This window comes from Idiotropiscis lumnitzeri, chromosome 20 (assembly GCF_059441095.1).
Source record: "Idiotropiscis lumnitzeri isolate Australia: NSW breed Sydney's pygmy pipehorse chromosome 20, RoL_Ilum_1.0, whole genome shotgun sequence".
Classification (NCBI taxonomy): Eukaryota; Metazoa; Chordata; class Actinopteri; order Syngnathiformes; family Syngnathidae; genus Idiotropiscis; species Idiotropiscis lumnitzeri.
In genome coordinates, this window is record NC_142410.1 from 12666758 (window position 1) to 12679643 (window position 12886).

Consider the following 12886-nt stretch of genomic DNA (forward strand, 5'->3'; position numbering starts at 1 on the left):
AATTTTTCATACTTTGTTGATATCTTCCATGGAGAAACTAGATTAAATTAATTGGCCAAAAAATTTCTGCAGAAATTCTGATGAGATCTGTCATTATTGAATAATGGAAAACATTGACTGGAAGTGAAAAATATTGACAAGAATCGATGACAACACCCGAAACAACCTCGACATTACTTGATTTGAAATATTGCCGTTTAATATTCTTGAGCAATGTTTTATAGAAAACATATGAAGCAATTTAAAAGGAATAAACAAGAGCTGTTCACAAATGTCCCCAAACGTGCCAGCAACAAAAAATATTCAATAATAACAATCATATTGCAGCAAAGCTTCGTGGCAATTGCATTTAAACAACAATTTGGCAATCTCACCATGCAACAAAGAATAGGGGACGGTTAGCAAGAAGTGAAGCCATTGGCGGCCATCTTGCATTGCCACCCGCTAAGCGCGCCAAACGCCAATACAAATCCTGACAAATAAAGGCTTTCTGTTTCATTTCATTCCTTCTTTCCGTCCAGCACTTTGTTCAAGTTGTGGTTGAGTTTGTGTTCTAGAAACAAATTTGAGAAGAACATCTCACACGGCCCCGCTTACACTGTAAAACTGCAAATGGCTCAGGAAATCCCATCCAGACGCTTTGATCACTTCAGCAACATTTTGAAAGCTAAGACGTCATTCATGGTAGCTTGACATCACTGCAGCTGACAGCCCCTCCGAGTCAGCCTAGCGAGCGCAAGTAAGCACGCCGCCATGCCCAAAATGAGGAAAAGTTGTCTCCAAAGAGTCCATCGGGAGTGTGTCAATGGCAAAAGTTACAGTTTGATGTCAGCGCCCTTGGAATTCTCATTCCGATGGCCACGTTTGAAGAGGTGACGTTGAACATGGGCTGGTGGTGCTTTTTCAAAAGGCGGCGGATGATGGTCGTCATGGCAACACGGCTACAAGTCATTCCAATGAGTCGGGTCTGAAGTTAAGCCGAGCTCGGCCGGACTTAGCGAGGCGCAGGGCCTCCTGAACTCCTGACCTCTCTCGTGCAGCCACGTGTTCGCCACTGACCAAACACAAAACGGGAACATTTTTCACCAACACAAAAAGTCCTTGCAAAAGACCTCAACTATTCTCAAATCATTCCCGACACCGTCCTCGCTAGATTGGAGGAATATATAGGATAGCAATTACGACGGATGCATATTGCGGTCACGCTTGGGAAAAAATAGTTCAAGATCACGTTACATTCAAATGGGATAAATGATCAAGTTTGAATGTTTTCTTTATCGTGAAATGTTTCATCTGAAAACATTTGAACGTTGAAACGTGAAACTTAAATGTGACTGAACTTTTTTCTCTGATGTGGCATCAAAAAGCGTAAAAAGAAAAACGAAGTCTCCAAACTGACCCCATTTGCTCCCAAACAGGACGGGACAGGCGGCGTGTTGGGTTTGATGGTCTCCGTCGCCGTTGGGGTGAAGATTGTACCAAAAGACGGCCGAGCCCTGCACAGATGCAAAAAAAATAAATAATAATAAAATAATAAAATCATTCAAAGAGCCGGAAAGCCTTCACTCCTTTGGATCCTGTCTGGAAAAAGATGAAGCGCAAACCTTGACAGGCCAGGAAACAGCGCCCGCTCTGGGGAAGACGGTGGCGCCCCCTGCCGGCACGTGGCTTAACTGCAAGCACAAAAGGTGACGGCTTGTGAAGCTTTTCCTTCACAAAAAAGTGAAGACAAGTGTTCGTCACTGACATAAAGCAGCCAGGTGGCGATTCGGTTTCCTGTTCCCAAAGATGCGTAAGGCTTCGCGACATCTTTCTGTGGAAACAACAAATGTTAGATGGAAGAATATTAAGGGTTTAAAATGCCCCTTGAAATGGAAACTTTGTCCAAGCTTTCTTTTCAGTTTGTGTCACATTTAATATTCACCCCTTGAAAGTCGATGTGCGGTTCATACTGTCCTCCCACGCCATAGTTGGCCACCTGCACAAACAAACAAAGTTGAACACTCTCAGTTGAGCGTTTTTTGTTTGTTTGTTTTTTACGTTGAGGGTGAGAAGAACTCGACCTGCATGGATTCTGCGGTGGACGTGTCGAGGCCGGTGACGTAACCGACTCTTTGGATCACCTTGTTCACCACCGAGTACTCGTTGTTGCCAAGCCAGCAGCTGAGGAGGAAGAAGAGGAACAAGTTGTGCCGTCAAACTGCCATGCTGAAGTCGAGCAAAAAGGTTGGTCAAGTTAAAAAAAAATGTCCTCCAAGTAATTATTGGAGTAGAAATGAAGGCAAATTCACCTACAAAAAATGACCTGAAATGAACTTTAAGAGCAGCACAATCAAGTTGGTGTTTTATGTTCAATAAAAATTACAGTACAAATACTCAACAGAAAGTAAATGTAGCATGTTGCCACAAACACACACACGCACGTCAGCAGTTGTGTCCAATCGCTCATTCTTACTTTTGGGAGATTCTGACTCGAGATGCAAAGTTTGAGTTGTCTGTGTTGTTTCTCACTTTGGAGCGCGAAAGCTAGCTCAGCCGACGAGAGAGAGAGAACTTTTCACTCAACATGTTGTTCTTTTGGACCAAAAAAAAGCACAGCAGACTAACTTTGGGTTTGGCCAACTTTTTGATGATTTCCACGTCCTTGTCCGACGCCACCTCGTAATAGCGGACGATGCGCGGAACGTCCCACAGGTCTTCCTCCTTCACCGGGCCAATCAGGAGGCTGGGATGGCCGTGGTTGTCATGGTAACGGCAGAAAAGGCGGCTGCGTCTCCGCGGCGTCTGTGAGAAAGATGAGCCGAAAGAGTACAGCTTTCCGTCGCGGCGGTTTGGCGCCGTCTCCTCACCAACTCGACGCAGTCGCCGCGACACAGCCGCTTGTACGCAGTCGCGTCGTAGCCGGCGTGAAGCCTCCTGGGTGCCGGCGGCGTCTCCTGGCCCGTCTTCGGTTTCGCCAGTTCGTACTCAAAGTACCTGACATACGCTATGCCGCGTTCGTTTTCCGGCTCTAAAAAAAAAGGGCACAAAAAAAAAAACGTCGGACTCGACAGGAGCCAACGAAAAGTTCAAAGCCCTCCACGAGGACGACGATCTCGGCCCAAGTGGCGAACGTAAAAAAAAAGTCGCAATGAAGCTGACACACGTCACTCGGGAATGACAAGGAGCATTTTGAGTTGGGGGGGATCCAAAAGGTCAGGCTTTGCAGGCGTTCCATTGGCTGGACTCACCGATCTCCAGCAGCCGCTTGGTGGACTCCAAGGCGCCTTTCAGATCTCCTTGCTTGTAGCGGGCGAAACTTTGGTAGTCCAGGAGGATGACGGCATTCACGCTTGCGGGCGTCTCGCCCTGCTGCATCTGCCTGAGGGCCTGAGACATCCACAGCTCGCAAAAGTAGAAGTCGCCTTCGTTGTAGGCCACCAGACCCAGGTCGTAGCAGTCGTCCGCCGTCAGGCCGCCGCTAAAGCGAGAGCTTCCTGTTTTGGGGGGCCGGCACTGGATCAGGACTTTTTGAGTCTGACTTCATGTGCTAAGATGGTCGCTCATACGATCCATTGCTCCCAAATCCACACATTTGAGGATTTTATCTGGAGACTATCCCGAGTTTTTCACAGCAATTCCTGCTTTTTTGCCGTTTCTTTTGAACCGATCCCACTCTCCCCGGCTTATTCACGTTAATTCACATCATTTGTGGTCTAGTGCAGTGCCTGTCCCACTGTAAGCCCCGCCCCCAACTAGTCACAATAGATAAGGACCAGAGCCGGGCACTTGACCCTTTTTGGCCGGTCAGTCCCCTGCCCTCCGGCCGCAATCTTGGTAACGTTCCGGCCTTATTGATAAAAATTGTCTTCGCCGATCCCGTCAAGAAAGGCGTCCAGGTGACGTCCGACACGGTGGGCCCGCTCACCTGGCAGCTCCCCTTTGGCGAGGGTGTCGGTGTCCAGCTCGTACGTGTCCTGCAGCCTCAGGAGGGCTTCGGCCACGCCCGTCTGGTCGCCCTCGTTGGGGAGTTGCTCCCTCCTGGAGGTCACGTTGGACACGAAAGCTGAAAGACAAGAGCGGCGGCGTCCAAACTCACTCTTTTTGGAGCCACGCTTAAGACCGGAGGACATTGGCGGCCGCCTTTTCACCGTCGGACACGTTGCTGCGCACCAGGCTCTCCAGGTCGCGCCACTCTCGGTTCATCCTCTTCAGAAGTTTAAAGGCGTTCACGGGGTGGCCCAGGAAGCCTTCGGGGTCCTGGATGGCTAACGCCGACAGGTTGGCCAGTTTCTCGGCCCAGCTGAGCACACGCACGCGCACGCGCACGCGCACACGCACGCGCTCGTCATTATCTGCTCCGTGGGCCAGATGTCAACGTGTTGACGCGACGGCGCTCTCCAACCTTTTGACCGTCTCCAGTTTGTTCTCCTCCGCTTGGATGTAATCCTCCAGCGAGGTCAACAGGTCCTTCTCTGTGTACAGCAGCTCCGTCATGTGACCTGGTGGCACACGCGCACGTCATGATCGCTTATTCAACTTTCAGGATACGTTTGTCAAACTTGCTCTCTCCAGTTGCATTGTTTCCAACTCATTCATGTCCCAATAAAAGGCCAAACTAGGACAAGCACTTTTGGGGTTACCCCTCCCCAAATTGAGGGTGGGGGGAGCAACTAAGCATCGCCACGGAGAGCAAAACCTCCACCAATAATGATTGCCTCCCCCAAAAGGGTTTTGTAATTGCATTTAGTTGCTGCAAGACATGAAAGAGAGAGCATCACAAAAAATCAACAGCATGCATGGAGCACGGACGCAATCGTGGACCCATGTTACATAAACAACTGCAGCCCGCAGTAGAATTAGTCTAAAGCCGCTAAAAAAAATAAAATAAAAAAAAAATCTTCACATGAGGCTGATCAATCGTATTTGCAATAACGCGCCAGCGCTGATGTGAAATCACACGTTGGACAACAAATATGCACACGAGCACGTGACACAAAAACAGAAGAGGATTAACAATAAAAATAAAAATATAAATGATCATTTTTCAAACTCACCGATGGAAGTGTAGTATTCATCGGCGGCCGACGAGACGCTGATGAGGATCAACAACAAGTAACAGGCGGCCATGTCTAAAAGGATCACACGTGAGAACAACAAAGTCAATAATTACTGCATTTGCTTCTTCTTTTTTTTTTTACCTTTTTCTTTTCAAAGGAAATGTTCTTAAAGCCCACAAGAACACCTGAGCTTTACTTGGGATTAATTACAAGACTTTGATGGTGATTGATTTATACGGCCGACGTGCAGCCACACCCCCAGTATCCAGAGGGTGTGCACACTTTTGTAAACTTTTAAATTTAGACCTTTCCCTCCCCGGCTGCGCATTTTTCTCATCAGTGAGCTGCCGAAAATTGGGAGTCAACCCGCAAATGTTGCTGGGTGTGAAGCTCATCATCGGCGCTTTTTCAGCTTGGAAAGGAATTCCAGTTCATCCACTTTCAACCGCCACGCAGGAATCTTGCACGGCGAGTGAGCGAACGCCACCTCAAACCATTTGCTGCTGCCATCAGCAAGATTCCCAAAAGGAATAAAAAAAAATACAGAGTGGAAAAAATGAAAGAAGAAAAATGTGAACGAACTGCGTGGAGCTGCAAGGGCAATCAAAAAGTCTTGAAATTTTGGGGGAAAAAAAACAAATCAAAAACATCAACAAATCACAGCCTGACTCCCCCCCCCCCAAAAAAAAAGAACAAGCGACAGGAACTGCCATAATAAAACCGATTCAACGAACAGATTACGTTCTCCGATTTTAACTTCGATGTTTGTGTGGCAACTGGCAAAGCGTCACAAATCCAACACGGCTTTCTTGAACTCTGGTGTGAATTTCTTTCTTCACGGAGCTTATTTGAAATCAACACGTCCACTCAGAAGACCGCGGCTGAGCGAAAGGCCGTGGAGTCGAGCTGCCGACATGTGAGTCGCAACACAAGCGTCCAAGCAAAGTTGGACAAAAGGCCCGCGAGTTGTGCGACATTCTACCGAGTCCTTTAAAGCGTTTAAAGCGTTTCCCAAACAACAGCAGCAGCCCAGCTACAGGAAGCACCTTCAACGAGGTGTCGGGCCCAACGAAGAGTTCCTGGCAACAACGAGATACAATTGGCCCGAATTATCTCGTTGCTCAACAACAACAGCAGCAACATTTGCAGAGTGAAAATGGATTTCACTCCAAAAATATGCAAAGGCAACGCAACGCGCCCGCTTCGTTCCCGTCAAACGGACGGACAAGGCACAAGCTACGGCAAATTCAAATGTGTGTGTGCGTGTGTGTGTGTGTGTGTGTGTGTGTGTGTGTGTTTACCTTCTTTATCGCCGACTTCAAGTCACTTCTGGGAGGAATCGTCTGTCTCACCACTTTAGCAATCTTCGGCTTATTGTTTATGGCCGATTATCTTGTAGCTTGTAAAGTCCAAGAACAAGTTGTGCTGGAGTTACCTGTCCCACATTTCCACGCATCATTAAATCGCGTTTGTTCGTGTCGGCTGAATCAACGGTTGACCTTTTAGACTAGCGTTGAAATTTGGCACAAAGCGCCTGACCCAAATGGAACACCACACCTACACTGAAGTAGGGCGGCGACGGCGTCGTTTTTCTTCTTCAACAGAACACAAACACAAATTTTACTGAGTGTCCCTTTGATCAATTTTCACCACCCATTTTTTTTTTTTCTTGGTTTGTTTTCAAACATTTCCTTTTTTTTCTTCCTTTTGCTATCCCCCCCAAATCCTGGAAAGCTCTGGTACAATTTAAAAGAGAAACAAATCTGTGGATTTGCAAACCTCTGGGTGCCAAAATGCAAACGTACAGGTGGCGGCTGTACTTTCAAGTTGTAATATCCCCAATCACCACTAGGTGGCAGGTGTGTCAGAGTATGTGCGCTCACGCTAGGTCTGATATTGCCTCATATGACCGCGTGGAAAAAAAAAAAAAAAGACAAGCAGGAGCCAACATCAGAGACGGGACGGTGTTTGTTTTTTTTTGTTTTGTTTTTAAAGAGAGGAGTTGTCCCGGTGATGTTTTAAGTGGAACAATTCCCTTCCCCTTCTTCAAGACCAAGTTTGGTGTTTGGGACAGAAAAGCAAGTAGCACAGACACACGTGACCAAGACGAGGTCCTAATTGACCACAACGTGCGTCCCGATGCCGCTGTCGTTGAGCTGTCACTTGAGGAAACGAAACTCAAACTTTACGGGAGGAAACGCGCGCTAACAATAAAAAATCACATTGCAGCAAAGCTTCGTGGCAATTGCATTGAAACAAACAATTTGCTTCATGTCGTTGAAGGACGGAATGAATCATGTGCACTCAGCTTTTTATTTGATCATGTTTCCCAGTTAGACGCGAAAACAAACAAGACAACAATTTGGCAATCTCACCAAGCAACAAAGAATAGGCGACGGTTAGCAAGAAGTGAAGCCATTGGCGGCCATCTTGCATTGCCACCCGCTAAGCGCGCCAAACGCCAATACAAATCCTGACAAATAAAGGCTTTCTGTTTCATTTCATTCCTTCTTTCCGTCCAGCACTTTGTTCAAGTTGTGGTTGAGTTTGTGTTCTAGAAACAAATTTGAGAAGAACATCTCACACGGCCCCGCTTACACTGTAAAACTGCAAATGGCTCAGGAAATCCCATCCAGACGCTTTGATCACTTCAGCAACATTTTGAAAGCTAAGACGTCATTCATGGTAGCTTGACATCACTGCAGCTGACAGCCCCTCCGAGTCAGCCTAGCGAGCGCAAGTAAGCACGCCGCCATGCCCAAAATGAGGAAAAGTTGTCTCCAAAGAGTCCATCGGGAGTGTGTCAATGGCAAAAGTTACAGTTTGATGTCAGCGCCCTTGGAATTCTCATTCCGATGGCCACGTTTGAAGAGGTGACGTTGAACATGGGCTGGTGGTGCTTTATCAAAAGGCGGCGGATGATGGTCGTCATGGCAACACGGCTACAAGTCATTCCAATGAGTCGGGTCTGAAGTTAAGCCGAGCTCGGCCGGACTTAGCGAGGCGCAGGGCCTCCTGAACTCCTGACCTCTCTCGTGCAGCCACGTGTTCGCCACTGACCAAACACAAAACGGGAACATTTTTCACCAACACAAAAAGTCCTTGCAAAAGACCTCAACTATTCTCAAATCATTCCCGACACCGTCCTCGCTAGATTGGAGGAATATATAGGATAGCAATTACGACGGATGCATATTGCGGTCACGCTTGGGAAAAAATAGTTCAAGATCACGTTACATTCAAATGGGATAAATGATCAAGTTTGAATGTTTTCTTTATCGTGAAATGTTTCATCTGAAAACATTTGAACGTTGAAACGTGAAACTTAAATGTGACTGAACTTTTTTCTCTGATGTGGCATCAAAAAGCGTAAAAAGAAAAACGAAGTCTCCAAACTGACCCCATTTGCTCCCAAACAGGACGGGACAGGCGGCGTGTTGGGTTTGATGGTCTCCGTCGCCGTTGGGGTGAAGATTGTACCAAAAGACGGCCGAGCCCTGCACAGATGCAAAAAAATAAATAATAATAAAATAATAAAATCATTCAAAGAGCCGGAAAGCCTTCACTCCTTTGGATCCTGTCTGGAAAAAGATGAAGCGCAAACCTTGACAGGCCAGGAAACAGCGCCCGCTCTGGGGAAGACGGTGGCGCCCCCTGCCGGCACGTGGCTTAACTGCAAGCACAAAAGGTGACGGCTTGTGAAGCTTTTCCTTCACAAAAAAGTGAAGACAAGTGTTCGTCACTGACATAAAGCAGCCAGGTGGCGATTCGGTTTCCTGTTCCCAAATATGCGAAAGGTGTGGCGATATCACTCTGCGAAAACACGACACAATGTTTTAGACGAAGCAAAAGCCGTTCGTTCTAAACTTTAATGGCTGTCGAAGCTTCAGTCATCAAGTAGATGCAATCATTCCGTAGATTGTGTTTTGTATGCGTCACAGTGCAGATTTACCCCTTGAAAATCGATGTGTGGTTCATACTGTCCTCCCACACCGTAATTGGCCACCTGCACAAACAAACAAAGTTGAGACATTTTTTATTTATTTAATTTTTATTTTTTACGTGGAAGGTGAGAAGAACTCGACCTGCATGGATTCTGCGGTGGACGTGTCGAGGCCGGTGACGTAACCGACTCTTTGGATCACCTTGTTCACCACCGAGTACTCGTTGTTGCCAAGCCAGCAGCTGAGGAGGAAGAAGAGGGACAAGTTGTGCCGTCAAACTGCCATGCTGAAGTCGAGCAAAAGGGTCGGCCAAGATATTAGAAAAAAAAAAAAATTTCAAAGTCCTTCAAGTAATTACTGGAGTACGAGTCAATAAGCGCCAGTGAAAAAAAAACTTTAGATTTTACTCAACTCCTGAAACATTTTTTTTTTCAAATTTTGCTGCAAAAATTATCTTTAATGAGCTGAGGAGCGCCTTTCGATGTTGTGGTAGTGTTGAGTGCAATGACTCGAGTAAATGGAACAGAAAATAAAAGTGAGTCACCACAACACACACACACACACACACACACGCATGTCAGCAGTTGTGTCCACTCAGTCATTCTTACTTTTCGGAGATTCTGACTCGAGATTTCACACTTGAGTTGTCTGTGTCGTTGCTCACTTTGGAGCGCGAAAGCTAGCTCAGCCGACGAGAGAGAGAGAGAGAGAGAGAGAGAACTTTTCACTCAACATGTTGTTCTTTTGGACCAAAAAAAAGCACAGCAGACTAACTTTGGGTTTGGCCAACTTTTTGATGATTTCCACGTCCTTGTCCGACGCCACCTCGTAATAGCGGACGATGCGCGGAACGTCCCACAGGTCTTCCTCCTTCACCGGGCCAATCAGGAGGCTGGGATGGCCGTGGTTGTCATGGTAACGGCAGAAAAGGCGGCTGCGTCTCCGCGGCGTCTGTGAGAAAGATGAGCCGAAAGAGTACAGCTTTCCGTCGCGGCGGTTTGGCGCCGTCTCCTCACCAACTCGACGCAGTCGCCGCGACACAGCCGCTTGTACGCAGTCGCGTCGTAGCCGGCGTGAAGCCTCCTGGGTGCCGGCGGCGTCTCCTGGCCCGTCTTCGGTTTCGCCAGTTCGTACTCAAAGTACCTGACATACGCTATGCCGCGTTCGTTTTCCGGCTCTAAAAAAAAAGGGCACAAAAAAAAAAACGTCGGACTCGACAGGAGCCAACGAAAAGTTCAAAGCCCTCCACGAGGACGACGATCTCGGCCCAAGTGGCGAACGTAAAAAAAAAGTCGCAATGAAGCTGACACACGTCACTCGGGAATGACAAGGAGCATTTTGAGTTGGGGGGGATCCAAAAGGTCAGGCTTTGCAGGCGTTCCATTGGCTGGACTCACCGATCTCCAGCAGCCGCTTGGTGGACTCCAAGGCGCCTTTCAGATCTCCTTGCTTGTAGCGGGCGAAACTTTGGTAGTCCAGGAGGATGACGGCATTCACGCTTGCGGGCGTCTCGCCCTGCTGCATCTGCCTGAGGGCCTGAGACATCCACAGCTCGCAAAAGTAGAAGTCGCCTTCGTTGTAGGCCACCAGACCCAGGTCGTAGCAGTCGTCCGCCGTCAGGCCGCCGCTAAAGCGAGAGCTTCCTGTTTTGGGGGGCCGGCACTGGATCAGGACTTTTTGAGTCTGACTTCATGTGCTAAGATGGTCGCTCATACGATCCATTGCTCCCAAATCCACACATTTGAGGATCTTATCTGGAGACTATCCCGAGTTTTTCACAGCAATTCCTGCTTTTTTGCCGTTTCTTTTTAACCGATCCCACTCTCCCCGGCTTATTCACGTTAATTCACATCATTTGTGGTCTAGTGCAGTGCCTGTCCCACTGTAAGCCCCGCCCCCAACTAGTCACAATAGATAAGGACCAGAGCCGGGCACTTGACCCTTTTTGGCCGGTCAGTCCCCTGCCCTCCGGCCGCAATCTTGGTAACGTTCCGGCCTTATTGATAAAAATTGTCTTCGCCGATCCCGTCAAGAAAGGCGTCCAGGTGACGTCCGACACGGTGGGCCCGCTCACCTGGCAGCTCCCCTTTGGCGAGGGTGTCGGTGTCCAGCTCGTACGTGTCCTGCAGCCTCAGGAGGGCTTCGGCCACGCCCGTCTGGTCGCCCTCGTTGGGGAGTTGCTCCCTCCTGGAGGTCACGTTGGACACGAAAGCTGAAAGACAAGAGCGGCGGCGTCCAAACTCACTCTTTTTGGAGCCACGCTTAAGACCGGAGGACATTGGCGGCCGCCTTTTCACCGTCGGACACGTTGCTGCGCACCAGGCTCTCCAGGTCGCGCCACTCTCGGTTCATCCTCTTCAGAAGTTTAAAGGCGTTCACGGGGTGGCCCAGGAAGCCTTCGGGGTCCTGGATGGCTAACGCCGACAGGTTGGCCAGTTTCTCGGCCCAGCTGAGCACACGCACGCGCTCGTCATTATCTGCTCCGTGGGCCAGATGTCAACGTGTTGACGCGACGGCGCTCTCCAACCTTTTGACCGTCTCCAGTTTGTTCTCCTCCGCTTGGATGTAATCCTCCAGCGAGGTCAACAGGTCCTTCTCCGTGTACAGCAGCTCCGTCATGTGACCTGGTGGCACACGCGCACGTCATGATCGCCGCATATTGTGGAGAGCGGGCTTTGTACTACTCATTTTGCTATCTTGTGAGTTTAATATTAGCGTAATCTGACTGAGACAATTAGCATCTTGACAAGTGTCAAGAGTCCGATGTAACAAAGAGAAGTTGGTTCCTATTCAAAAGAAAATATTTTTTAGCCTTCATTCTCAAACAAATCACAAGTACTTCAAGTTTTTCTTTCTTTCATCTGTGCGACCCACGGACTCGTACCGGGCCGCAGCCCGCAAGTTGGGCACCACAGTGCTAGCTTGAATCACACGCTCGTGCTGATGTGAAATCACACGTTGGACAACAAATATGCACACGAGCACGTGACACAAAAACAGGAGAGGATTAACAATAAAAATAAAAATATAAATGATCATTTTTCAAACTCACCGATGGAAGTGTAGTATTCATCGGCGGCCGACGAGACGCTGATGAGGATCAACAACAAGTAACAGGCGGCCATGTCTAAAAGGATCACACGTGAGAACAACAAAGTCAATAATTACCGTGTTGTCGATGGCCACAATTGTGTGTGTATGTTGTGGGGATTCAGAGTTTACCTTCGTTTTTGCTGACTTCAAGTCTCTCCGGTGAGGAAGTTCATCGACTGTCTCACCGCCTTTGTACTCTTCGCCTTTTTTTTTTTTTTTTTGCCCGATCATCAACAAGTTGTGCTGGACTTTCCTGTCCCGCATTTTCATGCATCATTAAATCGCGTTGTGTCGGCTGAATCAATGGTTGACCTTTTTGACTCTCATTGAGCTTCAGACCAAAATGGAACACCACACCTGCACTGAAGTCGGGCGGCGACGACGTCGTTTTTCTTCTTCAACAAAACATGAACAGAAATTTGAATCGTCACATCCCGTCGATTCAGGTTCATTGAGTTCCCGCAAAGGTGTCAAACTCGGGTCCTCAAGGCGAGTTCCGACACGGCGAAGTGAAATGATCAGCTCATCAGCAATCTCGACGGGAGCCTGATCTTTGAATCGGGTGTATTGAAGGAGGGAAACATCGAAAATGGGCAGCAAAGCGGCCTTTGAGGACCCGAGTTTGGCGCCTGTCGATTAATGTGCTCGTTGGCGCCACCTTGTGCTCAGTGTCAAAATCATTTTAGAACGGATGACTCTTGCTTCCGTTCGAAATGTGGAGACCAAGGACCAAATTTCTCCGACCTTTTACAAATATGACGAACAGATGCTGTCATTTAAATTTGACAAAAAAATCTCAAATCTAAAATG

The 12886-nt window shown here is 48.1% G+C and overlaps 2 protein-coding genes across 3 annotated transcripts; both read right to left on the reverse strand.

Moving 5' to 3' along the window:
• Positions 1–177: 177 nt before the first annotated feature.
• Positions 178–6592, reverse strand: LOC148317858 (prolyl 4-hydroxylase subunit alpha-1-like). Of its 2 annotated transcripts, none has more exons than XM_088284587.1 (15): positions 6341–6592; positions 5037–5111; positions 4385–4481; positions 4131–4282; positions 3908–4045; positions 3231–3476; positions 2850–3010; positions 2608–2784; positions 2456–2526; positions 2064–2163; positions 1925–1978; positions 1748–1813; positions 1605–1673; positions 1400–1496; positions 178–1054 (listed from the first exon to the last, which is right to left on the reverse strand). In XM_088284587.1, the coding sequence occupies exons 2-15, from the start codon at positions 5107–5109 to the stop codon at positions 942–944; spliced, it is 1614 nt and encodes a 537-aa protein (XP_088140713.1). In that variant the 5' UTR covers positions 5110–5111; positions 6341–6592; the 3' UTR covers positions 178–941. The 2 variants fall into 2 exon arrangements, with proteins under 2 accessions (XP_088140713.1, XP_088140714.1); XM_088284588.1 differs by lacking the exon at positions 6341–6592 and adding an exon at positions 5181–6295.
• Positions 6593–7439: 847 nt separating this feature from the next.
• On the reverse strand, positions 7440–12264 carry LOC148317859 (prolyl 4-hydroxylase subunit alpha-1-like). Its single transcript, XM_088284838.1, has 15 exons — positions 12206–12264; positions 12036–12110; positions 11511–11607; positions 11281–11432; positions 11058–11195; positions 10381–10626; positions 10000–10160; positions 9758–9934; positions 9592–9662; positions 9125–9224; positions 8992–9045; positions 8787–8852; positions 8644–8712; positions 8440–8536; positions 7440–8094 (listed from the first exon to the last, which is right to left on the reverse strand). Exons 2-15 carry the CDS (start codon positions 12106–12108, stop codon positions 7982–7984), a joined length of 1614 nt encoding a protein of 537 aa, XP_088140964.1. The 5' UTR covers positions 12109–12110; positions 12206–12264; the 3' UTR covers positions 7440–7981.
• Positions 12265–12886: the final 622 nt, after the last annotated feature.

Bases quoted from the DNA above. Each gene is read 5' to 3' on its own strand.
- LOC148317858 (XM_088284587.1), bottom strand. From the start codon at position 5,109: ATGGCCGCCTGTTACTTGTTGTTGATCCTCATCAGCGTCTCGTCGGCC. The intron at 4,283-4,384 runs GTTGGAGAGCGC...GCGTGTGCTCAG, and splicing joins AAACTGGAGACGGTCAAAAG to CTGGGCCGAGAAACTGGCCA. The intron at 1,979-2,063 runs GTCGAGTTCTTC...TTGTTTGTGCAG, and splicing joins CCACCGCAGAATCCATGCAG to GTGGCCAACTATGGCGTGGG.
- LOC148317859 (XM_088284838.1), bottom strand. From the start codon at position 12,108: ATGGCCGCCTGTTACTTGTTGTTGATCCTCATCAGCGTCTCGTCGGCC. The intron at 11,196-11,280 runs GTGAAAAGGCGG...CTTGTCTTTCAG, and splicing joins GCGCAGCAACGTGTCCGACG to CTTTCGTGTCCAACGTGACC. The intron at 9,225-9,591 runs GTAAGAATGACT...CTTCCTCCTCAG, and splicing joins CGAGTCAGAATCTCCGAAAA to CTGCTGGCTTGGCAACAACG.